General features: G+C 40.8%; 2 protein-coding genes across 3 annotated transcripts in view; one reads left to right on the forward strand and one right to left on the reverse strand.

Moving 5' to 3' along the window:
* The window catches only part of LOC120300097 (Fc fragment of IgG binding protein), a 38,270-nt gene extending 35,955 nt beyond the window's left edge, over positions 1-2,315 (forward strand). The window contains exons 20-21 of the mRNA XM_039325655.1: positions 488-774; positions 2,177-2,315. Of these exons, the coding sequence (XP_039181589.1) occupies positions 488-774; positions 2,177-2,186 (297 nt within the window). The 3' untranslated portion in view covers positions 2,187-2,315. The remainder of the gene's footprint in view (positions 1-487; positions 775-2,176) is intronic.
* A 969-nt stretch (positions 2,316-3,284) lies between these two features.
* On the reverse strand, positions 3,285-24,010 carry LOC120300098 (IgGFc-binding protein-like). 2 transcript variants are annotated; one of them, XM_039325658.1, is made up of 14 exons: positions 23,725-24,010; positions 21,455-21,507; positions 18,673-19,944; positions 17,357-17,685; positions 16,069-16,687; positions 14,019-14,617; positions 12,714-13,278; positions 11,337-11,929; positions 10,381-10,951; positions 9,463-9,662; positions 6,187-6,567; positions 5,584-5,870; positions 4,680-4,716; positions 3,285-3,761 (listed from the first exon to the last, which is right to left on the reverse strand). In XM_039325658.1, exons 2-13 carry the CDS (start codon positions 21,495-21,497, stop codon positions 4,710-4,712), a joined length of 5,466 nt encoding a protein of 1,821 aa, XP_039181592.1. In that variant the 5' UTR covers positions 21,498-21,507; positions 23,725-24,010; the 3' UTR covers positions 3,285-3,761; positions 4,680-4,709. The 2 variants fall into 2 exon arrangements, with proteins under 2 accessions (XP_039181592.1, XP_039181591.1); XM_039325657.1 differs by having other exon boundaries at positions 21,455-21,520.
* Between the last annotated feature and the right edge of the window lie 1,891 nt (positions 24,011-25,901).

Here is a 25,901-nt window from a genome sequence, read left to right on the forward strand (position 1 = left end):
TTGTTTAAAAATTGTATTATGTCTATTTTAGGGCTCACACATCATTCTTGTTGTTTCCTGTCATGAAACAGCATTCATAATCGGAGGAGTTCTGAAGGTGTCAGAAAAGGAATTCATGGGGTCATAGCACCCCATCCCTGAGTTAAACCAATTCCTTTAAATTTTCCACTAAATATTAATAGAAATGGTGTAAAGTGCAGCTATGAATTCAGTGTGTTGATTAAAGGATGTTAACAAAGAAAATGAACTGAATATTCTGTATTTTCTTACAGGGAAGCCATTTTTAATTTTATACAATTAATGTCTTCCTTTCCACTCCTTTTTGTTCACTCTTATTCCTTACCTCTAAAACAAACATGGGGGCAATTCTGGCTAATCTTGCTATAACCCACCTTTGATTAGACCATTCCCCCCAGTTTTTAAATCCTCATTTGAAGATGCAGCATTTCAATAAACTTAACACATTCCATGATCACTTTCTGTTCAGGTGAATGGGCAGCAGGTGGAACTCCCAGCTTCCCTTTTTAAAACTGTATCTGTAAGCATCTCTGAAGATGTTGTCACAATTAGACGTGGGACAGCTCTTCAAGTTCTCTTTGACCTCAAAGGAGAAGTGGCCGTGAAGGTCAAAGACAGCTTGGCAGGCAAGCTATGTGGATCCTGCAGAAACTTCAATGGCGACATCTCTGATGACCTTGTGCTACCCAATGGTCAAGTTGTAGGGGACATTTCTGAGGTGATTGATGCATGGAAGGCCAGAGACTTCGTCAACTGGTAAGTTACCGGTAATGCTTTAGTCATTCATTCTCTAATTTAGGGGTGCACACTAGAGTGTTTTTTTCTTGTCCAGAATTGTGTTCCCATTGGGACAATCTGCTAAGAATGAGTGGATGGAGCCAAAGACAGAGGTCGGAGTGGGCAAAGCCAAATATGAACAGAGGGAATGATTTGCCTCTCTTTGGGCCAATCACTTCCTCTTTTTTTCCTGCTCTCCCCATCCAGTAGCTGTCAGATTCTTCCTGCAGAAGGCTAGGAGATAATAGGGACAGGGACAGGGACAGAGATGATAGAGCTAGAGATATAGAGATTGTAGAGAGATAGAAATGAGAGATAGAGATGGTAGAAATGATAGAGAAGTGATATAGATGAGAATAGAGATAGCAATGGAGATAGAGAGGGAGAGATGATATAGAGATAGTGATGGAAATAGAGAGGGATAGAGATGATATAGTGATGGAGATAGAGATAGAGAGGGATAGAGATGATTGATAGAAATGGAGGCAGAAATGAAAGAAGATAAGAGATTTATTGGCAAAGGCTTTTGAAACTTAGCTGAAATGGAGGCAGTTTTCCTATCCAATTTACTTGTGCTTGTAGCGGTAGACCAATCTTTTCAATTAGAAATAGCCAGAAGGCAGTCTGTCAGCCCAGCAATCCACAAAGAGCCCACAACAACGCTAAAAATGTAAAGCAATGAGTCTAATTGTAATGAGACCTCCAATAACCCAGGAGCATATGTAATATGGTATAGGAAATGAGATACCACAGATTCAAATGCATTAAAGTGTAAGTTTCTGGCCCCAGAGCAAATGATGTTTAAATAAGCTTGAAACTGCCTTAAATTCAAAGTGTCAATCTGCATATAGGAGGCATGGAATTCCTTTCTTTTCATGGCATTGAAGCAGCCATCCATGGTCAAATCAATATGGTTCAATATAATACTCAATGAGTCTAAGTCTAGCAATCTCCATATTTTCCAAAAGCTCCATTAAACACTTTTCCAATATTTTTGATCTGGTTTTCTGATTTTTTTTTTCTGTAATGTTGCTCTTAGATGTACAGAAAAAAAAATTGTGGGTGCTTTCCTTTCAAAATTCAGGATGTAGAATGCTAACTGAGGCCAAGGTGGCCTCAGCACCATTGTCCCCAAGAAAGTTGATTCCCAGTAGCTTTTGTCTTGTTTTAAGAATTTCTGATTGTGAACACCACATAGCCCGAGATGTTCTTATTCAGGTTGGTTTTGGGTTTGTAAGCTGCTTTGGCTGCTTAGATGCTCTAATTGGGTTCTTACCAGTATTAACCCTCTTGAGCATCACTTTTAGCAAGAAAGCAGCTGTGGAGCTATGGAGCTATGGAGTCTATAGTAATCCACCTTATTTTTCTTTCCCTTTTCTAGCAAGCAGTAATTCAAAAGTTCGATCCACGATGACTGTGGCTCACTGCTGCTCTGCCCTTAAAGACGGTTTATCTGCAATACCTCAAGAAGGCACTGTAAAAACACAAAAATATGTCAATAATATATATCTATATCTGCAGAATTGTTTCTGGAGAATCATTTTGTCCACAGTGCAGCATCCTGGGGTTGAAATCATGTAAGGCTGCTGATTATGATTTTTTTTAATTAAGGCATGATAAAGAGATAAATCATGCTTTCTAGTTTATAAAGTCTAAAAATTGAAACAAAGTATTTCCTTTGGACCAGAATTTTGATGCCATACAGCTCAGCAATGAATAGCAAAGGAATCATTTAAAAAAAAAATAAGAATTGCTGCTTGAGAAACAACTGTTGAAATGAAATTTAAGCTGTGTAAGTGGTTCAGTTTTGGAACATTTTTGTTCTTGAAGCTTGTACATATGCATTGTTTTGATTTTTCTCTTCTTCCATTCACTCCCACATAAACCATTGTGACAACTTTTGGGAAGAAATCAATCTGGCTGCTAACATACTATAATTTCATCTTCACAATTCATGACTTTTAAATGTTACATAGGAATGGTGGTTTGGAACTGAAAGCTTATCCTCATAATAACTGCTCAGATGTTTGCAAACCATGATCAATGGATCAAGCACACTAGAAATTTATTTTATTTCCCATTTGTATGGCATGGAGTGCATAAGGATTTTTGTTACTCCATCATTTTTGATAGTCCAGAAGAGGCAGGATACTCAGTGGAAGTTGTTCTTTACATTCCGTTATTGGCCTGCCCAAGTTTGGACTCCGGTCACTTTTGGTGTTCCTTACAGACTGTTCCTGTTGCATTTAAACTGCTTTATGATGGATTGGGAAGTGGAAAGTGCCCTAATCCAGAGATGAGCATCCTATAAACATTGGATGTGCTGTTTGACACTTCCCACTGTGTGTAAGCGCATACCTGACACAGAAAACACATTTAAATGGCATTCCTTCTACATAGTGAGAAGGGAGAATTTTGGCAAGATTGAGCTGATGACATTCATGCTTTCCAAGAAATGTGTGTCTGTGTGTGTGTGTGTGTGTGTGTGTGTGTGTGTGTGTGTGTGTGTGTGTGTGAGAGAGAGAGAGAGAGAGAGAGAGAGAGAGAGAGAGAGAGAGAGAGAGAGAGAGAGAGAAGGAGGAGGAGGAGGAGAGAGGACATTTATGAATTGGGGTATTGGGTCTGATTCTGGCTATTATTCACCCCACTGTGGAAATGCCATTAAGTGGTAAAAAGGACACCTAGCCTTCTCTTGCTATAAATATTCCTATGTCTATCCACAATGTTCTCTGCACAAAACCACATAGTAGTAAAGTTGGTAGCAATGGACTTTGGCCACAATATCAAGATGGATTAACAAGTGGAGTTGGAATAGGGTAGTAAGTAGATGCTCTCTGAATAGTGGGGAGGAAGTAAATGTAGTTCTGTCATGGTCCCTTGAGGTTCCTTCCTAATAAGTGACATCTGAAGATGTCTAATGGCAAGGGAAGGATCACAGCTGGTCTGCCCTTGGAACAGGAAGCAATCTATGGGAAAGAAAGAGAATTTAAGGCTACAAAGGCTGGTTCCCACTCCGTCTGATCTAACTGAGAATGTTGTGCTGATGAAAAATAATTAGGTTTGTACCAAGCACCAGGCTAAGGATTTTATGTGAACACAACCTCTACAATACAAGAAAGAAGATGATTGTGGGGAATGTTATGTGTTTAGAAAGATTAAGCTAGTATCCAATGAAATCACATTATGGGTGAATGCATATTCCTCAGCAATGGATATGGAACTGGGCAAGTAGTAACACAGTTGTTCATTCTGAACCATCGGTGGTATTTCCATCCCAAATACAACGTAATCCCCTCTTCTCCTTTAAATATTGTATATGTGTGTGGAGATATTTCACACAAATACATCCAGAAGGACTTAAGAAAATGGGTTTGCATAAATATATGAGTGATATCAAAGGATTTATAGTGTGTGTATTAATTTATAATGTTTGCTTGCTAAAAGCAATAGCTTTGCACATTTTGGGTTCTGAAGATGCCAGTGGGGTATCAGATGTGGAGTTCCCACTGACATTCACAAAGCAATTGGACCTGTTAAAGATAAAGCTTATGATAAAAGCTTCTTGTAGTTCTTACAGTAGAAAGACAGATGCTTATGGGAAGTCTACAGGCCATTAAGATGATAGCAATCTGCTTCTTATATGCTACTGTTTCATATGGGGGATTCCATTCTTGTCTACTAGACTTAATAATTGATTGTATATTAATATATCAAACACCAAATGTATTCTCCTGGGTATTTCCTGCTATCCACTCCACTGTCTTTTGTTTGAAAAAGACTTAAGGAGGAAAAATCCAGTCCAAAGTCTGATGATTTAGATACTATATCTCTGTAATTCAGATTATGTCCGTGATGGAGCAACTGTATTCTGGAGAATCACTTACCATTCAAAACAGCATCAGTTCTCTTGGGAATTAGTAACTGTGGAAGGAAGCAGAAGACCAAGTTATAGAGCCATGGTGGCACAGTGGTTAGAATGCAGGATTGCAGGCTAATTCTGCCCATGCTCATGAGTTCGATTCACACTAGCTCAAGGTTTACTCAGCTTTCCATCTTTCTGAGGTCAGTAAAATGAGGATCCAGATTGTTGGGGGCAATATGCTGACTCTGTGTACCACTTAGAGAGTGCTTTAAAGTACTATGAAGTGGTATATAAATCTAAGTGCTATTACTATTGCTATATAGAGCTAGTTTCACATTCTTGGGGGCCTCTTTTCACCAGTTCACTATGAAGGTTCAATCTGAGCCTATGCATTACATTTTTTCTATTTTGAAAGACTAAGTATGGGAATAGAAATTCTTTACTGCTGTTTAGTCATTGCAGGTAGTGGCCAACATGATACTAAACTACAAGTAGTTCTTGATTTATGGCCGGTTGCTTAGGGACCGTTCAAAGTTACGGTGGAGCTTCCCAGGACTAATTATAACCTGGATTTGAAATTCTGAAAGACGAGGGCATCCCCCTGCTGTCACATGATCATGTTTTGGCACTCAGCAACTGTCCTATATTTATGGCCATTAGCAGTGACTGCAATTTGACATTTTTGTCCAATTTCTAGCAAAAATCATCCATTGCAGACAATAGAGTTGCTTACAATCACTGCTAAAAGACTGTAATGTCAGGCACAGTCTCATGGTGACCCAGTTAGCAACTGGCACAACTTATGACTGTAATGGTGGGCTCAGTTATGGTCCTACATTGAGGACTTACCCATAGTTTCTTCAACAAAGCCTGGATAAAACTGCTTTATTTTTAAAAGGTCACAAGCTGCAGACAGCATTACCTACCATCCTAAGAAATCCCTGGCCTTCCAAGCTTCAACAACCTCAGCAATGTTCTCTGCAATCTGATTATTAGGTAGCTTTAAGTCATCCGAAGCTTTGTTGTTAAAGTTTCCACAAGGGGCACATAACTTCCCTGCCATGTTGCTGGTGACCTTCACTGTTACTTTGCCACTGGGACTGTAGAGAACTTGGAGCTGGGAGTTTTGATGGATGGTGATGCCATCCTGAGCTTCAGTGATAGAGATGGCTGAAGAGATATTATGGGGGAGCTGGACCAAGAGTCCATTGACCTGAAAGGAAAGCAATAGAAACATGGAACATGAGGATTCTTGGGCTCAAGACTCTGTTGTTGTCGGTTTATAATGGACTTAAATACAAGTAGTCCTCTGCTTATGGCGACAATTGGGACCAGAATTTAGTTGCTAAGCAAGGCAGTTGTTAAGTGAGTGGCACACAATTTTACCACCTTTTTTTGCAATGGTTTTTAAGCAAATCATGAAGCCGTTAAGCAAATCTAGCTTCCTCCGTTGACTTTTGTTCATTGAAAGCTGGCTGGGAAAGATGCAAATGGGTGATCACATTAACCCATTGTGGGCAACAGCTTACCCAAGTCTCCTTGAAGTTAATCACTGTGATGAATGCTTCCCGGAAGAAGACGTAGATGGCAGTAGCAGCCGGCACCATGTCATCGTTGCAATCATTGATGTCCACCACCACTTTAAACCAGGAGGGTGAGTCCTCATCACAATAGGATGCCAGCTTGTAAACACCACTGGTGATAAGCTTCCCTTGGACTCCATCAAAGGAGCTGAACCATGTTTTGGGGCTGAGAGTGCAATGGCCTTCCTGTCTTATGCAGCCATACCCCTTGGCTGTGAGCATACAAGTCTCTCCCACACCACAGCGATTCTTGACACGGATGAGCTGGTTAGATGGGTGGCAAGTGATCTTCTCGGAGCAGTCATTGGAGAAGATAGTCTCCCCTGCCTGGAGAGCAATTCCACACACACACAAACATACACAGAGACAAACAAAACTCCAGTGAAAAATCACCTTATAGCTACCAAGGAAATCATGCATGGAACAGAATAAACAAAACCAAACAAATGGCAATATTAAAAAGAAACACACAAGCACTTCCTTACAAAATGGGGCTAATGGTAGCAATTTAACTCCAAATGCTTATACATTTTGGGCAAGGCCATTTTTTGCACAGAATGGATGCCAAACTGGATATGCATCGGGTACTCTGATTCATCAGATCAAGCCAGGAAAGAGTAAGAACGTCGCTTTGAACTGAGGTCCCTGCTTTCATTAGGTGAACCCATAGAATAGAAACTGTGGTATTAATTCAATCTCTAGTTACTCCACTTAAACACAGGAGCACAAGCTGAAAAAATTATGTCCGCTAGCAGTTTTTAACAAGTGAGCAATGCCTGCAAAATAAACATTTGCATTATATTAAGTCAAACTAAATCAAATGCAGGTAGTCCATAATTTACAACCACAATTGAGCCCGAAATTTCTGTTGCTAAGCAAGTGAGCCATTTTACAACCTTTCTTGCCACAGTTGTTAAGTGAATCACTGCAGTTGTTAAATTAATAGGATAGGATAGGATAGGATAGGATGGGATGGGATGGGATGGGATGGGATGGGATGGAATGGAATAGAATGGGACCTTGGAAGTCTTCTAGTCCAGTCCCCTGTTTGAGGAGAACCTATGCCATCTCAGAAAAGTGACTGTCTAGCTAGCATCTTCTTTAAAAACTCCAGTGATGGAGCGCCCACGATCTCTGGGGGCAAGCTGTCCCACTGGCTGATTGTCCTCACTGTCAGGAAGTTTCTCCTTAATTCCAGGTTGCTTCTCTCTTTGATCAGCTTCCAACCATTGTTTCATGTTTCTAGTAACATGGTTATTTAAGAGAACCTGGCTGCCCCACTGACTTTGCTTGTCAGAAAGTCACAAAAGGGAGATCACATGACCCCGAGACACTACAACCGTCATAAAGATCAACCAGTTGCCAACCATTCAAATTTTGATCATGTGACCATGGAGATGCTGCAACCATTGTTAAGTGTGAAAAATGTTCATAAATCACTTGTTTCAGTGCCGTTGTAACTTCAAATGGTCAGTAAATGAATGGTTGTAAGTCAAGGACTACCTGTGACATTAAATTTCCATTGTGACCCTAGTACATGTTATAAAATCTAATTTAAGCCTTTATCTGCCCCAAAAGTCTTTATCCCTAATTTTGAAAGCATCACAGCTAACACAATTGATAATCTTTGCTAACCAGTAGCTGCTGCTACACCTACTTTAAATGCCATTAGCTAGGATGAGAAAATTACCTAATTTAGCATCACATATTCATAAAATTCTTGCATATCAGTACAGAATTTGAAACAACTGCTGTACAATTAGGCTAGAGCATGGTAACTGATAAATGGATAGGTATATATAGGGGGAAAAAACCCTTTTCTAAAACATATCATGTGGCTGTTAGAAGGACTGAGAAAAAAAAACATAAAGCAGAAGCATGGGCTGAATGTAAGGAATCTAAAATCCATACAAGCTGTGGGGTTTTTTTGAGTGGGGGGAAGAGAAGACTATCTGAGTAACTTAGAAAATATTAGATTTAGCAATATTGCCCTATCTCTAGAACAGATCGTATTGGAAGCGGAAAAACTCCAGAACATATCCATTGTAGCACTCTCAAATGGTCTTAAAGTGGTCAATTCAGATTGATTAGGTACTGTTTTAACCTGTAATCCTTGACTTGGATGTAAGAAGAAAAAGAAGAAAAAGCCCTCATCTAAATATAAATTAGAGAGGAAATGGTTGTGAACAAGCGTAAAAGAAGCTGGGTATTTTTAGCATCAGGATTATTTTTCAATGAATATATCAGGGCATGCAAAACCCCAATTTAATAAAAAAACTAATCGTGTGTGGCAATATCAGCCTAGATGGGAAGCTGGCTGGGAAACAAAGATCCTTCATTGCATCAGGCATTGAGAGCTTCACTGGGTGAACTAGCAAGTGTGAGACAAGCAGGGAGATGCTGGAACCAAGCCAGAAAAACCCTAAGAAGATGAACAGCAGCAGCGAAGGAATGTGTGGCATAATCCTTGTTTCAACACGCCTAACATTAAGCTTCACATATACCAGGGTAAGCAACTATGGCCCCTTTATGAACTGTGGACTTCAACTCCCAGAATTCCTGAGCCAGTCAAGCTGCCTCAGGGATTCTGGGAGTTATAGTCCACCGGTGGCAAAAGGATTATGGTTGACCACCACTGACATATACCAAAAACTAATCCAGGTAATCTTTGATTTATGACTGTAATTGAGCCTGGAATTACAATCAAAAGTCATGGAAGTTGTTAAGCAGGTCATCATGTGACCATACCTGATTTCATCACTTTTTTGTGGTGGTCACTAAGCAAACACCACCATCATTAAGTGAATGTGTCCATTTTCCTCCAATGGGCATTTTTTGCCAGAAACCAGAAGTAAATGCTGAAAACTGCAAAAAATAAAAAATCTAACATTGTGTGGGATGTTGCAGACTGCCATAAATGCAAGCCAGTTGGCCAAGCACCCCAAAATGTAATTGGGTGACCGTAGGAGGGGTGGCCATTGGAACTTCAAAAATGGGTCATAAGTAGCTCTGGGGAAGTCCATTGTGACTTTGAATGGCCACTAAGCAAGGACTACCTGTAACTGTAATTGTACAAATATTGTCAGTGTGTATTGTAAACACATTTACAATTTCTGAACCATTACAGCAACAAATAACTTCGGACCAATTTTTACCAGGCTCTGTCAAAAACGAAGCTTCCTGGTTGAGTTATGAAGAACTTATTTCATGAACCACACCTACCTTGATGTAGCGCCCTTCATAAACACATCCACACTTATCCACAGACACACATTCCTCCCCATCAAATGCATAGCCACTGACACATTGGCAGCCTTCAAAACATTCTCCCGTGCAGTGGGTTGGAGCAGATAAGGCAGCACATGTGAAGTCGCAGGATCGGGTACACAACTTGTAGTGACTGTGAGCTGGGCAGGAAAGAGCTGAGAAGAGCAAGATGGAATGAACCATATTTATTTAGACCGCAATTAAACCTCAGCATTGTTCTCATTCTTCCAGGTCATGGTTGTCCCAAAGGCACTTTTATTTTAAAGGCAAGTGGACGTTCTGATTTTTATTTAAGGACATTTTTCTTCTCAACCAAGAACTTCAAAGGAATTGAAGAAGCTTCTTGGATGAGAAGCAAAATGTCTTAAAGAAAAGTCAGAAAGTCCAGAAAGCCTTTTAAAATAAAACCACCTTTGGGAAAACTTCAATACTGGCATCACATACCACTAAATGTAACTCTGTAGATCTGAGATACTTTCTGTAAAGAAGTCAAAGCCTTTGTCTCTGATGTTTCACTTGGGACTCAAGGCAGGTTGTATCCCTACTCATATGAAGTGGCATGCCAAAGCTGATTGTGTTATGAGGTTATGACCTTTGATTACCAACTAGGTAGCATCTTCAGTGTTACTTAGATGACTAATGAAACATCTGCAGGTGTAAAACCAAGCTTGGAGGATTCCCATAGTCCAATCCATCCTCCCAACCTTGAGCTACCAATGTTTTCAAACATGTTCAGAGTACCTGCTTTGCATAGGCCTAAGATACAGTGTTCCTGGTGTCTCTTTAATATGAGTTTGCCTAAAGACATTGCCTTGGAAATATAGTGACAAACAACAGTCAAAAAGAAGTGATTGTTAGCTATCTCAAACTTACAACAGAAGGAGGCTGTTCTCCAAGGTCCAACGTTGGCTCCAGCCAGCTGGCATGCAGCCATGTAGGCCTGAAGACTTTGACACAAGGTATCTCCTGCTCCATTGGCCAAACACATGTCATGAAGGCAAAATCTGAAGTAGTCAATGGGACTAACCAGTGGGTGGCAGTCTTTAAATGGGCCTGTCTTGGATTGGATCATTCCACAAGAACTTTCCGTTTCATAGGGTGCAGTCTGGATAGCACTGCAGGTGGGGCAGTTCTCCCCACAACCGTCAGAGCACTGGATGCTGTTCCCAGGAACTTTCCAGGAAGCACCAAACTCATCCATGCTTTGAGTTATTTTTCCATTAGACAGCATAAAATCATCACTCTGGTCACTGTTGAAGTTGCCACCCAAGCCACACAGGTGCCCATGATATGTGCTGGGGACTGAGACATGGACATGTGAAGAAGCATCATAGAAGACTCTGAAAATAAAAGGGGACTGGACAATGATGTTGTTCCCTTCTTGTGTGATCCAAAGTTTTCCATCAACAGTGCTTATTGGCAATGTATAATACTCTCCGTCCACCTGTATAAAGACATAGGATATAGTTTAGATGAGAGGTGTCCAACCTTGGTTACTTTAAGACTTGTGGACTTCAACTCAGAGAATTCTGGGAGTTGAAGTCCACAAGTCTTAAAGTAACCAAGGTTGGTTTAGATCAGGGGTCTTCAAACTTGGCCCTTTTATGACTTGAGGACTTCAACTCCCAGAATTCCTCAGCCAGGCATGCTGACTGAGGAATTCTGGGAGTTGAAGTCCACAAGTTATAAAAAGGCCAAGTTTAAAGACCCCTGGTTTAAATGAAAGATGTTACTTCTAGTCACACATGCTTAGTTGCATGTGAAACATTTACAATTGTGAGCAACATCAGCATCTATTATTCACTCTCATGAATGTATTAGGAACATACCATGGCCTTCCACTTTATTCCCCTTTCAAGAACAATGGAATATCCTTGCACTGAGATGATAACTTTTCTTGTAGATGCACGCCAGCGTTCCAACTTCTCATTCTCCACCAACACTGAGAATTGCACTAAGCGAGGATCCTTGCTACATACTTTGGCTAAGATGTAAGTGCAAGACCCATGGAAATCAAAACTTCGCCCATCAAAGGAAATGTGATGAGGGTCACCAGTAGCTATGGTTGCTCCATATCCCAGAGGATGACAATCTTGGATTCCATTTTCCATCCTGCACACCTCATAAGCACCACAAGAGAACTGGTAGCATTCAATCGCTCCATTGTCTGTACAATGACATTTCTCCTGGCAAGAAGTGGTTGGGTAGAACTCCTCTCCCTTCTTGTAGTATCTGCCTTGGTGCGAACAGCCACATTCAGCAAGGGGAGTACATCTATCTCCACTCAGAATGAATCCAGAGTCACAAAAACATCCTTCTACACAGGGAGCTTCACAGGTTTCTGGAGCTGAGAGACTCTGACAAGTGGCAGGACAGCCATTTCCACAGGGTTCATAGTGGGAATTATGTGGGCAGAGAAGGCCTGGAAAGAATGGGGAAGAAAAACAATAGACTTTCCTTCTACCAAGGGTAGAACTCACCCTTCCTTCTAACAAGACTAGAACTCATGGTCCCCCAGTTTCTAGTTTAGTGCCCTAACTACTAGACCAAACTGGTTCTTATGCTGTGCGGAAAACAAAGCATAAGAGCTAGTTTGGAAAACACAGCATAAGAACCAGTTTGGTCTAGTAGTTGGGGTGCTAAATCAGAAACTAGGAGACTGTGAGTTCTAGTCCTGCCTTAGGCATGAAAGCCAGCTGGGTGACCTTGGGCTAGTCACTCTCTCTCAGCCCAACTCACCGCACAGGGTTTTGTTGTGGGAAAAATACGAGGAGTGTTGAATAAGTTCACCACCTTGAGTTATTTGTAAAAATAATAAAGGCAAGATATAAATGAATAACTCAACATTCCAAGCCATAAGAGCCCCAATATAAAATGCTGTGTCCTTATAAAGGACCACCAGAGAAAAGGGATGGGCTACAGGGGCATCTGCAGGGACCAGTGATGTCATTGTATGGTGTCATTTGCATAAATTACATCATTGTGATTCCATCAAATGCCAAGATTTTTTTTTTCTGTGCTTCCTACTAAGCTTGAAAGGCTACGAAAACCATAGTAATAGTCTCTGGAATCATATTTTGGGTGAAGATTTCTTAACATGCGGTTTGACTCCTAGGACGATTCTCTACCTTGGGAACACAATAATCGTAGAAGTGCCAGAAGAAGTTGTTCCGGCTATGGCTAAAATACCTGAATGCAACACTTACTGCAGAAAGAAGCTGATCTCCACTGTTTAATATGGACGCCCAGAGCTTGGCAGGCTGTCCCGTAGGCACTGATGGCACCACAGAGGGTGTCGTGATGGCCCTTGTATACACAGGTATCAAAGACACAATCATCAAAATAGGACGTTGGATCGATGATTTTATGGCATTGCCTGAACGGTCCCTCCTTTTTTATAAGGATGCCACAGAATTGGCCTCCCTTGTAGATTTGCTTCTGCTCATCATTACAGATTGGACAGTTAGCAGTACATCCTGTGGAGCACCCTGGGACCTCCTTCACCTTCCAGCTGTTTGCAAATTGGATTTCATCTTCTGCTTGTGTTCCATCTTTCATGAGAAGGTCATCACTTGGATCTTGATTGGCATTACCACAGAGGCCACAGAGTGCATTGGCATAGGTTTTAGGAATGATGACCCTGGCATAGCTGTACCAGTCAAAGCTGACACGCAGATCAAAGTCTGTCTTGATGAAGCCATGGACCCCACTGGCGTAGACCTTCAATTTATTTTCATGGGAGAAGGGTAGGTCCATCAAGACTCCATTAACCTGAGGTACAGGGAAGACCAATAATAAAGACCAAAACAATTTTCAGTTATTTTGTTAGTAGATTTAGGTAATCATTCTTTTACAAGTTAAGCTTTATAAAATAACCTGATGTTTGGGGGTGCTATGGGAGAGGGAGGTGGGGAGCTGCTCATATTATTTCTTAAGATGTGATGATGCCAGAGCTGAAAGGTTCCTATCCCCTATATTAGAAACAGTTCTCAGGTAATCTATAGCGAATTTTCAGGACCAAATTAATGAACTCTTAGGATTAAAAAAAAAATGTAACTGCAATTGACATTTTGGTTGATCTGGCCATCAGAGAGATGTAGTTCCATGTAGCAAAGATGAAATATTATAGTGCTGTGCAAGCAAGGAAGTGAAAAACGATTAGTGAAGAGCAAGCGATTAGGATAAATTAAGGATCTGATAGTAATAATTGAAGCAAAAGTTGTTGAAAAGAAGAAAATGTCTGGGGAGGGAGGGAGGGAAGGAAGGAAGGAAGGAAGGAAGGAAGGAAGGAAGGAAGGAAGGAAGGAAGGAAGGAAGGAGACAGTGGGGAGGGGAGGAGAGAGGAGAGGAAGGAAGGCAGGCTTTATTTTAAACATTAACTAACCTTTGTCCTGGTGCAGCAATCAAGTTGTAGTTTCCGACATTCATAGATGACTCATACAACACTCTACCCTTAATAAGCCATAAACTTCCCTTTATTTTAGCTTCTCCCTCCTTTACTATTTTTTTACCTGAATTTTGTGTGGATGCTCTTGGCTCAGGCTGAGAGTCATATTGTAGACTTCCAAAGTCACAACTTTGGTAAAGGAAACGGCCTTATTGCCTCGACTGTTGTTTTCTACTATGACTAAAAATGGGGTGCGACTGCTATCCTCGGAGCAGACCCCAGCCATCTGATAAACGCAGTTACCCTGGAAGTCATACATCCGTCCATCAAAGGTGGTGTAGTGCGGGTCTCCAGTTCCAATGCAGGTGGAGTAAGCCGATTCTTTGCAGTGATGCACACCATTGACTGTGGTACATTTTTGACCGGCCTTACAACTGGCCTTCCAGCAGCTTACTGTCCTCTGGCTGAGATCACACTTGCAGCGTGAATGGCAGCTCTCATCTTCCCAGAATTCTTCTCCAAGTTCGTACTGGAAGCCATTGTAGAGACAGCCACAGCTTTCAGTAGGGACACACTGGTTGTCATGGAGGACGTAACCAGTGTTACACTGGCACTTTGGCACACAATTCAGTGTACAGGAAGAGGAGGGTGATGGCTCAAAGCAGGTATCTGGGCAAGCATTTCCACAGGCTTCATAGTGGCTGTTCTCTGGGCAGATGTGAGCTGTTGGGAGAGTACGTAATATTGGATTATGATTAATAAGCCATACATTTAAATCACAGATCAGCCCAGGGATGTAGAGATGCAGAGAAGCACTGCAAATGTTATTTTCAAAGAGGGGGACAATACAGCCTAAGAGACACATCAGAACAAAAGTGAAGTTGTAAATGTCCTTAACCATCTTTATGAATATGGCCTACAGTTCAGCTGGCAAATGCTCCCAGGGAAAAGAAACACAGGTAGTCCTCAACTTATGACCACAACTGAGCCTAAAATTTCTGTTGCTAAGCAAGATGGTTGTTAAGTGAGTTTTGCCCATTTTATGACTTTTTTTGTCATAGTGTTAAGTGAATCACTACAGTTGAAAAGTGAATCATTTGGTTATTAAGTGAATGTAGATTCCCCCATTGACTTAGCTTATCAAAAGCCAGCTGGGAAGGTTACAAATGGTGATCACATGACCCCGGGACATGCAACTGTCATAAATACCTGCCAGTTGCCAAGTGTCCAAATTTTGATCACATGGCTACAAGGGTTCTGCAACAGTCATAAGTGTGAAAACTGGTTATAAGCAGGGCTTTTTTTTTCTCATAGAACGCCCAGAACGGAGTTCCGGCACCTTTTTTGGATGGAACCTTATAGGGTAGACATGTGTGAGTTCTGGCACCTTTTTAAGAAAAAAAGTAACTTTTTTCAGTGTTGTGGTAATTCTGAACTGTCACTAAAAAAAATAGCAATAGCACTTTGACTTAATCTATCTCCTCACAGTACTATATAGCCCTCTCTAAGCGGTTTACAGAGTCAGCTTATTGCTCCCAACAATCTGGGCCCCCATTTTACTGACCTTGAAAGGATGGAAGGCTTAGTCAATCTTGAGCCGGTGAGATTTGAACTGCTGAACTGCAGTCAGCTGGCAGTCAGCAGAAGTAGCCTGCAGTACTGCATTCTCACCATTGCGCCACCACGGCTTACAAATGATCAAGAATTACCTGTATTTCTGTTCCCTGGGAGAGTAATTTGGTTTGCCAGGTGAACCATAGTTCCTATTCGTAAAGATAGCTGAGGAAGGCCTTAAGCCCCTTTGGATCTTGGTCCCCTGCCATCCAAGCCTGATCTTGACTTCCTCTGGAAGATTTTCAAATTCAGAAAGCCCCAGTGTCCCAGCTCACCAAATGAAGGGAACATGGATCTTAGAAAACCATTCCTCCTTTCCCCAAGATGAGAATCTGTAATTGTCTACTACAAATACCATATTTCAAGTATTACAAAGTCCATCCTCTGCAGCCCTCAGTGGGAAAGAGCTTGGGAGCCTGAACAAAGACGCACTGACAGAGGAACAGTCAGTCAGATAAGAGACAGCACAGCCCCCAACTGGATGTTGGGTGGGGCAAGGGACTCATAGTTTCTCTGATATAAAGGAAATGGTTCCATAACATTCACTTTTGTACAGATACCTTCATCAATTGTCTCATTTGTGCTGTGGTCAGTCTGATCTTGATCACAGCCAGTTGCCTTTTTCCATTCATTAACAAGGATGCCCTGTTCTTCACAGGCCGTGGCATAGGCCTCCAATGCTTGGCACAACACATTATTGTCCCTTTGGTTTACACACATTTGGTTGATGCAATCATGGTAGTAGCTTTTGGGGTCCACAGTGGAGTGACACCCCCCAAAAAGTTCAGTTGAAAGATGGCTAATAATTCCACAATATTGCTCACTGCCATAAAGTTCCTTCTGACTATCATCACAAGCTGAGCAGTTTCCTTGACAGGAATCTGAGCAAGCAGGATCCTGGTCATTGACTTTCCAGTTACTGGCCCAGGCCATAATGGAGGACACTTGTGTGCCATTAAGATCAATCATGTCATCAGTTGTTACCTCGTTGAAGTTCCCACAGAGCCCACAGGTGGTTCCATAATAGCTGCTGGGGAGAGTCACCACTATAGCCCAGTTGCTGTCAAATGACACCTGAAGGCCAAAATCTGTTGCAATGGTGAGATGTCCATTGCTCTGGCTGATTTTGACTTTGCCACTTAACACCGTGGTAGGGATGTTGGCCTCCAGACCGTTCACCTAGAAAGAGAAAAGGAAAAGAAAGAAGTCATAATTAACATTTCCTAACATCACTTGAATATGAGCCAGCAGTGTGCTGCAGCTGCCAAAAAAGCCAACGCAGTGCTATGCTGCATTAATAGATGGATAGAATCAAGATCACGTGAAGTGTTAATAATGCCTTGGTAAGACCACACTTGGAATACTGCATCCGGTTTTGGTCACCACGATGTAAAAAAGGTGCTGAGACTCTAGAAAGAGTAGAGAGAAGATCAACAAAGATGATTAGGGGGCTGGAGGCTAAAATATATGAGGGATGGTTGCAGGGATTGGGTATGTCTAGTTTAATGAAAAGAAGGACTAGGAGTGACATGATTTCACTGTCCTAGGTTGCTTCTCTCCTTGTTTAGTTTCCATCCATTGTTTTTTGTCTTGCCTTTTGGTGCTTTGGAGAATAGCTTGACTCCCTCTTCTTTGTAGGAGCCCCTGAAATATTGGAACAGTGATACTGCACAGAAAAAAGTTAGAAGTCACTGCTTTCCCCCCCACTTTCCTTTTTGCCTTGTACCTGTCTTTTACCTTTCCCCAGTCCCTCATTATCTTTGTTGCTATTTGCATTTTATATTATAATAAACTTTAAAAAGTAATGATAAATGAAACAGATGCAAACCAGTCAGCTGCAGTTCCTACCATTATTCGGACATCTTCTTCCTTGTCAATAGTAATACTATGATCATACACTTTGATATGGATCTGCTGGAGCTTGAAAACACCCTGAGTGTCCATCTTGCTGTTCTTCTCTTCAACCTTGAAGGGCACAAGCTTTGGGTCACTGCCACAATACTGTGCAATGCTGTATGTGCAAGAGTCTTTAAAATCCATAAAGAGACCATCAAAAGTCTGGAAATACTTGGCTGTGGTACCTACACACGTCCCCACGTACTTGTGGGTGCAAGTTGCTTGACCCTGTAGTATTTTGCATTCTTCTTTGGTCCTGCACTTGAGTGTTTTGCAGGGATCTGAGAGAGGAAAACAGAACCCAGCAATATGTTACACTGTTGATTAACTCAGCAGATTCACAGCTTCAAGCACTTAGATCTCAAGATAAATTAATTTATGTTAATGGATGTAGTTTTCCTATTACCTCCTCTTTCTGCCCATTGAAACCCATCTTTGAGACTGTTCTGAATAATATGAATGTAGCACTATTGCAGAAGAGGACATATCCATTTTGGACCTTGAAATATGCTAATCTAATGAAGTTTGCATGAAAAATATTTCTTGTTTCAACTATCCCCTACAAATCCCTCCATGCATCCCCCACTTTTTGTATTTATGTGGACCTTCAGAGAGAGACATTGAGAGTAAAAATTACATCCAAATTGTCATGTGTGAAATCAGCTTTGGGATTCCACAGCAATAATTTCTCGGGGGGGGGGTTAGAGATTGGGGAAAGAGGGGCATGGATTAAATCAAAGGTTTCCCCAACCATATCTTCTTTTTTTTCAACAATGGCCTACTTCTTAAAAGCCTGCAGACACCATTCAAAGTTAATAGACCAATCCCTGGTATATAGCGAATATTATTATTGCACTGCTTAATATCGTAACACACAAATACAACATATGTGAGATTGATTAAAAAACCTTCCACATATTGGATATATAACAAGATATTGGAGCATATCAGGTTAGGCAAAGGTCAGTTAAATTAAGAAAAAAATGTCTGCTTTAAAACACTATATTGAATCTGATTACTGAATTAAATCATTTCCCAGATACGCACAATACTTTAAGTTTCAAACATAAACCCACCAAATGGATTGGATTCAAATAATAAAAATTCTAAGCCACAAAAAAAGTTAACCAAGTTTTGTACTAATCAAGCTTAGCATGTTGCCCCAAAGCATCTGTTAGGGCTTTTGTTCACCTGGCTAAATATATGGTGTGAATACGGTCAAAATGTACTCAAAGTTATGAAGAAAGGAAGACGCAATTTCCTCTTACCATTTACACAAACAGCAGGAGAACCACAAGCCTTTCCATTTGCAATTCCAACACTCAACAGCCCAAAAGGGGAGCTGGAATGTTCTATTCGGTGGATGGTACTTTGTGTTTGGCCTAAGCTGTGAGCAGTCCAGGAGTAATCAGTGGCAGGGACCACATGCCATTGCAGAGTATGCAATGGCCTGCTGTCCACAGTGATCCCAGAAGTCTCTGAAGATTTGGCAATCATCAAGGCATAATTCTCAAACTGGTCACTACTATAGGTATTATAGGCCAGACAGTAGCTGGAGACGTCAGGTATTGCCATGAAGAATGGATCATATTTAAGATTCCCAAAGGTGCCACCATCACTGAAAAACATAACTTGGATACCAGAACTAGCTGAGATAGACATGGCAGTTGTGCCTTGAATGCCATAAAATCCTACCCGGGCAGCCTGCAAAACCCTGCTATTCTTGATTTGTCCACTCTGGACATCAACCCGAGTATTTTGGGAAGCAGAAACATACACCATGTCATATTCTGTATTAAAAGGTAAAGAGGGAACAATGAACTTAGTGCCCCAGCTGGTAACAGGCAAAAGCTGTTCAAGGACATGATCGCACTGGATTTGCCTGGAGATGCATGTATGTCCACTGTAGACAGCCACTGGTTTCTGGGAGACTATTTTGGTACCAGAGAGGTCCACCTGGCCTTGGAACTGAGCAGCCTGATAAGGTTGAAGTGAGATGGTCAACTTGCTTCCTCGTAAATAGGATTTTCCTTGGAAAGTAACAGGACCTTTCAGGTAGACCTCAACTGATGTGGGTTCTGTCCAGCTTATAATGGCAAATTCTCGGTAGCGGTCGGTACCCACATTTGGTGTTATGACATAATATTCAGTACCCAAGCTTTCCATGGGATAGACAATAGTGGTGCCAGCAGAGTGTGGTTTGTAGGAAAGGGAAACAATGGAGATATCATTGGTAGCCCGGATGGTGAGTGTATTGTCAAAAATATTGCTTCCAACCATCTCAGCCTCCGGTGGGATTTTCACTGAGAGTGTTTCTCCAGCATTTGCGATGACTGTTACCCTCAGTGCAGGTTGTTTCATGAAGATAGTAACATATGTGGACTGAACAGAACCTGTGATGAGAAGCTTAAAGTCCCCCTTGAACCTTTGTGGAAAACCATTTTGCATGAATGCAGTGATAAACTCTTTTCCTAACGGGCTTGAGGAAACTGGGATGGGGAGGACATTTAATATGATCCAAGCAGGCCAGCTCAAAATTCCTAAAGAAGGAGCAAAAAGAGCTGATTAAAATCTAATGGCATTTTCAAATAGTCTTAAAACAAGCATGCCTATGTTCTCTGGAAATATGGAAGATCCATCGGCCATTTGTTGAACTAAAATCAAGAAAGGAGTTCTCAAAAGGGGGTGGAATCCAGTGAACATCATTGTACAACTTGGACCTGGTCAACATGATATGTCTATTCCTATAATTGTAGTGATATATGAGAAAAATGTGAGTCAAAATGCCTCTGCCCAGGAAACAGTCAGATAAGAGACAGCATAGCCTGCAGCTGAATAGTGGATGGGACAAGAGACTCAGAAGAGACCCTCTCTAGTTTCTTGGATGATAAAGGGGGGTGGGAGACAACTGTACTTTCATCCTTGCAAAATTGATGTCAGCCTCACAGGTAAATCAGATAGGAATTACAACCAGAGGAGCTACTTCTACTTCATTGTAGTGCTATGTTAACAAATCTTGCAAGTGTCAAGTTTCAAAGCACTTCCCCCCCCCCCATAACAGTTATTGCTTCTCAGCTTGCCAAGAACTCAGGGGGGAGGGAATCAGATTGGAATGCAGACTTCAAAGATTAAGGAAGCAGACCATGGAAACTAAGGACGTTTACCAGATGTTTGGCCGGACCCAGAGATATTTTCTCATAACAACATTGCTACATTTAATTGGGCATCATGACCTGATCTAGAGGGAAGAGAGAGAATTCTGTTTTCACTAGGTAGGGCTTGGGTGGGGTTTTGTCAGAGCTGTTTTTGCTTTCATGAGCGCCGAAATGATGTACTCAATAAAGTTTTACATTAAGAGATAGGAATGTCTCAAAGGTGTTTGCTTGGTTGAGTTCATCAGTCGGAACTGTGACAGCAAGATTGAAAGTACAATCCCCCCCCCCCCCGTTTCTTATCACCCAAGAAAATATGGAGCGTCTCTTTTAGAGTGTTTTACTCTGCCTGGTATCCAACTGCAAGCTACGCTGTCTGTTATCTGACTGTTCCCTAGGCAATGTCTTCTGGCTTATCTCTCAATATTTTCCCCACATACCATTACAATAACAGTGATGAAGTACAATGACTAAACAAGACCATCTTCAAAATAGTTTGTGAGTTATAAGCCAATGGAGTCTGTGATTTATGTACAGAGTCCCTGTCAATTACTTCTTTCATTCTATTAATTCTGTTGCCCTTGTTTGTGTTTGCTCCTCTTGCCTATCACTTTTCTACTGAGATGGTGTCATTTGATTCAAAACTTGGACAGACTTCCTCTGGAATGAAGATGGCTTACTGAAAAGTTCCAAGACTTCTTGATTTGTGCAATTTTTATCTGGCCAGAATTCCTCAAAGCTATGGCCAGGAATCTTGTGTCTTCTGCCAAACTTAGAAGGATATCTTATATTCACATCAGCACAGAATGTGAACACTTTCCTGTTGTGCAATTACATTCCCATTTGTCCCATTTACAAAAGAGAACAAAGAGCACCAGGGATGGTATGGAGTACTCACCAAAAAACATACTCAGCGTGGTCCAGAGGTTGATTATCTTCATGATTGACCTCCTATTAACCGAGGGTGCAAAATAAGTTTTAAGATTAGTTCTGTCCTGCATTCTGTTGGAAGTTCTGTCTTTCCAACATCTGGCTGTCGAAAGCCATTCAGTGTTTTTTTTTTTTTTTTGGTGTGTGTGTGTATACATGCCATCAAGTTAGTCTTGGCTTCTGGCAACTTCCTGGACAAGTCCTTACAATTTTCTTAGCAAGAAAAGAAGTGGTTTGCCATTGTCTGATTCCTATGGCTGTGGGAGAATAACTGGTCCATGATCACCCAACTGGCTCTGTGCCCAAGGCCACACTAGAACTCACATCTCCCAGTTTCTAACCTGGTGCTTTAACCCCTAACCAAACTGGCTTTCCACGTTTTTATAGCACATGCCATTAACTTCAAGCGTGTTTGCGAATGGAGGGGCTCAATTCAACAATAATCTCTGTGATTCAGTGGAATCACCCACATGCAGTTTAATCTAAATAAGACCTACAGAATTTTCCCATACAGATAAGACAAATGCTACCGAAGCTCCCTAAAATTTAAGGAACATTTTACTTATTTATGAATGTATACTGGAGAGCTGCAAAACTTACATCATACATAATCTCGTTTTTTTTTTTTTTTAGTTTAACAAATAGAATAGTTTTGGGCTATTAGACATCGTTTGTCTCTCTTAAATCATTTATCATAAACAACAGGAACAGTGCTAATGATATTTTAATAACTTCGGTAAATATCTTGTGTACGTATTTTAATGTAAATATAATATAAAGAACCAGTTTGGTCTGGTGGTTAAGGCACCAGGCTAGAAACTGGGAGACTGGAAATTTTGATCTGCCTTAGGCACGAAAACTGACTTTGGGCCAATCCCCAGGAGACGGTGAGTTCTAGTTCTGCTTTAGGCATAAATGCTGGCTGGCTGACCTTAGACCAGTTACTCTCTCCCTTCTTAGGGTTCTTGCTGGGAAAATAGGAGGAGGAAGTAGTATTAGGTATGTTTGCTGTTTTGAGTTGTTTACAAAAATATTAAAGGCAGGATATAAATAAAATAAATATCTTGCTTTGAATTATTTTTGAGCACTTTTTAACTGTAACAGATAAGTGTGATATAAGTGTTGTGAGCAAATAAAGGAATAGCAGAGGGAACAGGCTGTTTATTTTAATTATTAATTGGACAGGGGGAATCAGGGATCAGAAGACCACAGTCAGCAAGAATATCTGCATATGGGGAGGGGTCAGAAAAGTTGAAATGGTGACCACAACTGAATGATTGAAGCTTAGTTCATTTTTTTAGGTGTGTTGCAAAGTTGGGCAGCCAGTAAATTTAAATAAATAAGAAATAAAACACATTTTAAAGAGGGGGCAACCATCATCTTGGCTTCTCCCCCCCCCCCAGAGCAGATGCTTGGCTTCTTTCACCCCTCACACCCCTCCCCACCCCCTGCAGCAGATGCTGCTGCCAGGCAGAATTACAGTATATTGAAATTAGGGTCCCACAGCTGTTTTTTTTAAAAATGAGACCAGTTTCATCCATAATTTAAGAGCTAAAATTAGAAAGAAGGAAATTGTGTGATCTCAAATGCCTTTGGGCTCATAATTAAGACTCTGCCAAAAGGAATCCCCCCCCTCCGATAGAATCCTGTGCTTTAAGAGTAAGCGAGAAGGAAAAAGGAAAAAAGAAATTTAACCAGCAATTGTTTCCCAGTTACCCTGGGAAATCAAGCAGACAGATTTGTTGAATTTCTGCCTGTTCATACAACCGTTATCCTCTTTTTGTGTCAGTGAGCAAAAACGACAACCCAGAATTATAACATGCATGTCTCAAATTTTAATGTTATTGAATAAAGAACAGGGTGGATTGCACACTCTGTAAGTATGACTCTCTACTTTTTTCGCCTTGCAACCGACTATCCCAATCTCACAATGGACAAAAGCTACCCATCTACCCAAACTAGCCATCAACAACGAAAAGCTCCACATAACCAGGAGCCATATAAATACAGCACTTAGAACAGCCCAGTGCACCTATTCTGGAGAAAGAGAAGTTCCTGAGATTGGATTCCAGCACAAGTTGGAAAGCTTGGAAGAATAATCTTTTGGTCCTGGTGACTGACTCAGATTGGATCCTGCAACATTTTCCTAGGACATGTATATTTGCTTTCATTCACAAAAACTATAGTTTCTGAAATTCCTGAGCATGATTTAGTAAAAGACAATACAAATGTTCTTACCTTCTATTCCATTGATTTTTGTGACTAGAACACGATGATCCTACCGTAATTCTGAGTTTCCTTCTTTCACCTCCCTTGATATAGGAATTAATAGCAATTTGCAGAATACTCTTTGGGGAAGAGTTAAATAAGATTTGGGCATAAATATATCAACCAACCCTTGACAGTCAATATTCCTAGGCTGTGAATATGATTCTGATTGTGAAATTTTTGACCTGTGGGACACCAGTGGTGACTAATAGGAAAAAATGCTAAACTATTCAGATTCGCCTTTCGCTTACTCAGAGTTTACAACCAACATGGCTACCCCTTGAAGAGAGTGTTGCAACTGAAGAGAGGTTCTGTATAAAGCATCAGAGACCAAATTTCATAAGTCGAGTGTAAAGATCACACTGCCAACACTTTTTCAGAAAACCTGAGCTACATCTCAACAGATTTTATAGTGGGATACATGCCAAGTTCAACAAAGGCACAATAGCCTATTTTGTGTATCTGTGTAAAAGAAGATTTGGGATTTTCATGGACTACGCCCAATTGTGAAATCTTTAGGCCAACATTGGTCATTACTAACCCAACAACCAACATTTGTTTATTATTGTTTGTGTGGAGGAAACAGGGTGGAGGAAACAGTGAGTAACAAGTTACTTGTAACAGCAAAACGTAACAAAAAAGCTGAGAAGAAATGTGAAAATAAAAGAGAGATGTGAGAAAAAAGGAATAACATAACAAAGAAGGAACAAAAAGGGTTGGGATTCTTACCACCAAATCACCTAGAATTATGGGGAGATGATGGTCCATGGTCTACATGTGATCTCTAAGATCCCATTTTGGAATTGCCAAATCTCTGTTATGTCCACTTGCTTGAAAGGTGACTGTCCCACCTTCCCTTCAGGATCTCAAAGCTGCATATGCTTGTATAGCACTCTCTCCTCCAATTTTTTTCTTCCCCAAAGCCATTGATTTTTCATGGAAAAGCGACATATTTAATGATTTAAACTTTATTGGGGTAAGGCATTCTTGGAGAGCAGAGTTCTTTATGATTTGGATATTTTTTAAAAGAAAAAAAGGCAGGGTTTAGACATTGGTGTCCTGCCCAAAGTGGTATTAATGCCCATCCATTAAAAAAAATCCAATTCTTAAATCCTGAAAGTTTGTCTGCCATTGTTCCAGTTTTGAAGTTTAAGAAGAGTAAGACTAGCAGAAATCAGATGATTGCCAAAAAGAAATCCCCAAAGTGAAATTTAAGGCTACTCTGAAAATATATACTTAAGAATACATCTGAAGAAGTTGGGAAGTATTTAACTACAGTCACAAAAAAACATTGGAGGTGAAGATTCATACAGTTTTATGGTCGTTTTTCATTTAAAATTAAAATACATTTGAACAATACAGCTCCAGTGAAACATTTATAGAAATCTCTAGGCAAATTAAATGGTTTTCCACTAATAGAAAGTATATTTGCATATAGTGTGGTGGTTCTCAAACTGTTTAATCTATTTGCCTTTCTTCTTGGTCTTGAATAGTGTTATCATTTCCACACCAACATTCCTTCCCAGACTTTGTTGTTTTACACATGTCTCAGTAGTGCAGTCCACAACTGGATCCTTGACTCAGATCCAATATCTGATTCCAAGGCCTTCTACCTACATCCCTGGTTTATGGCTAAACATCACTGGTTTATGTAATAAATCACAACTTAGGACACTGTATGAATCGGGCTATAAATTCTCCATTAATCCAGCAGGATTCATTCTGTTAAATTGCTGACGCTTGCAAGAGAGCTTCACAAATGCCCCTGAGCTTATAGCTGAATTAGAAAAAGTTAATGTGTAAAAGTTCTGCAAAACAGGGGAAAGGGCAGCAGATATGTTTTCTATAACTGACAACACAGAATCTTGTCGTCTGTGGTGATCAGCCGCAAAATATTCAAGTCATAGGTCAAGTACTTGGCCTTGTCAGTGATGCTGTTAACTTTTGTCCATATGTTCCCTGTGGCTTTGCTTCATGGGATCCCATCCCTGCAAAAATTTAAATAAACAAGAAGTACTTTAGCAGAACTATGCAGATTAATCAGTCTCGTTAGGTCTACCAGTTCACATATCAAATGGAAGACGAGAAACCCAGAATCAGGAAACATAATTTCTGACTTGTTTTTTCCAACAATTGTTCTCAAGAGT

The sequence above is a fragment of the Crotalus tigris genome, unplaced genomic scaffold (genome assembly GCF_016545835.1).
Source record: "Crotalus tigris isolate CLP2741 ecotype Arizona unplaced genomic scaffold, ASM1654583v1 scf7180000024338.4412243, whole genome shotgun sequence".
NCBI classification, from domain to species: domain Eukaryota; kingdom Metazoa; phylum Chordata; class Lepidosauria; order Squamata; family Viperidae; genus Crotalus; species Crotalus tigris.

Coding starts and splice junctions, on each gene's coding strand:
- LOC120300098 (XM_039325658.1), bottom strand. CDS start 21,497: ATGAAGATAATCAACCTCTGGACCACGCTGAGTATGTTTTTTG. Junction 17,686..18,672: donor TCCTGCTGTTTGTGTAAATG/GTAAGAGGAAAT, acceptor TTCCTCTCTCAG/ATCCCTGCAAAACACTCAAG. Junction 9,663..10,380: donor GAGAACAGCCTCCTTCTGTT/GTAAGTTTGAGA, acceptor TGCTCTTCTCAG/CTCTTTCCTGCCCAGCTCAC.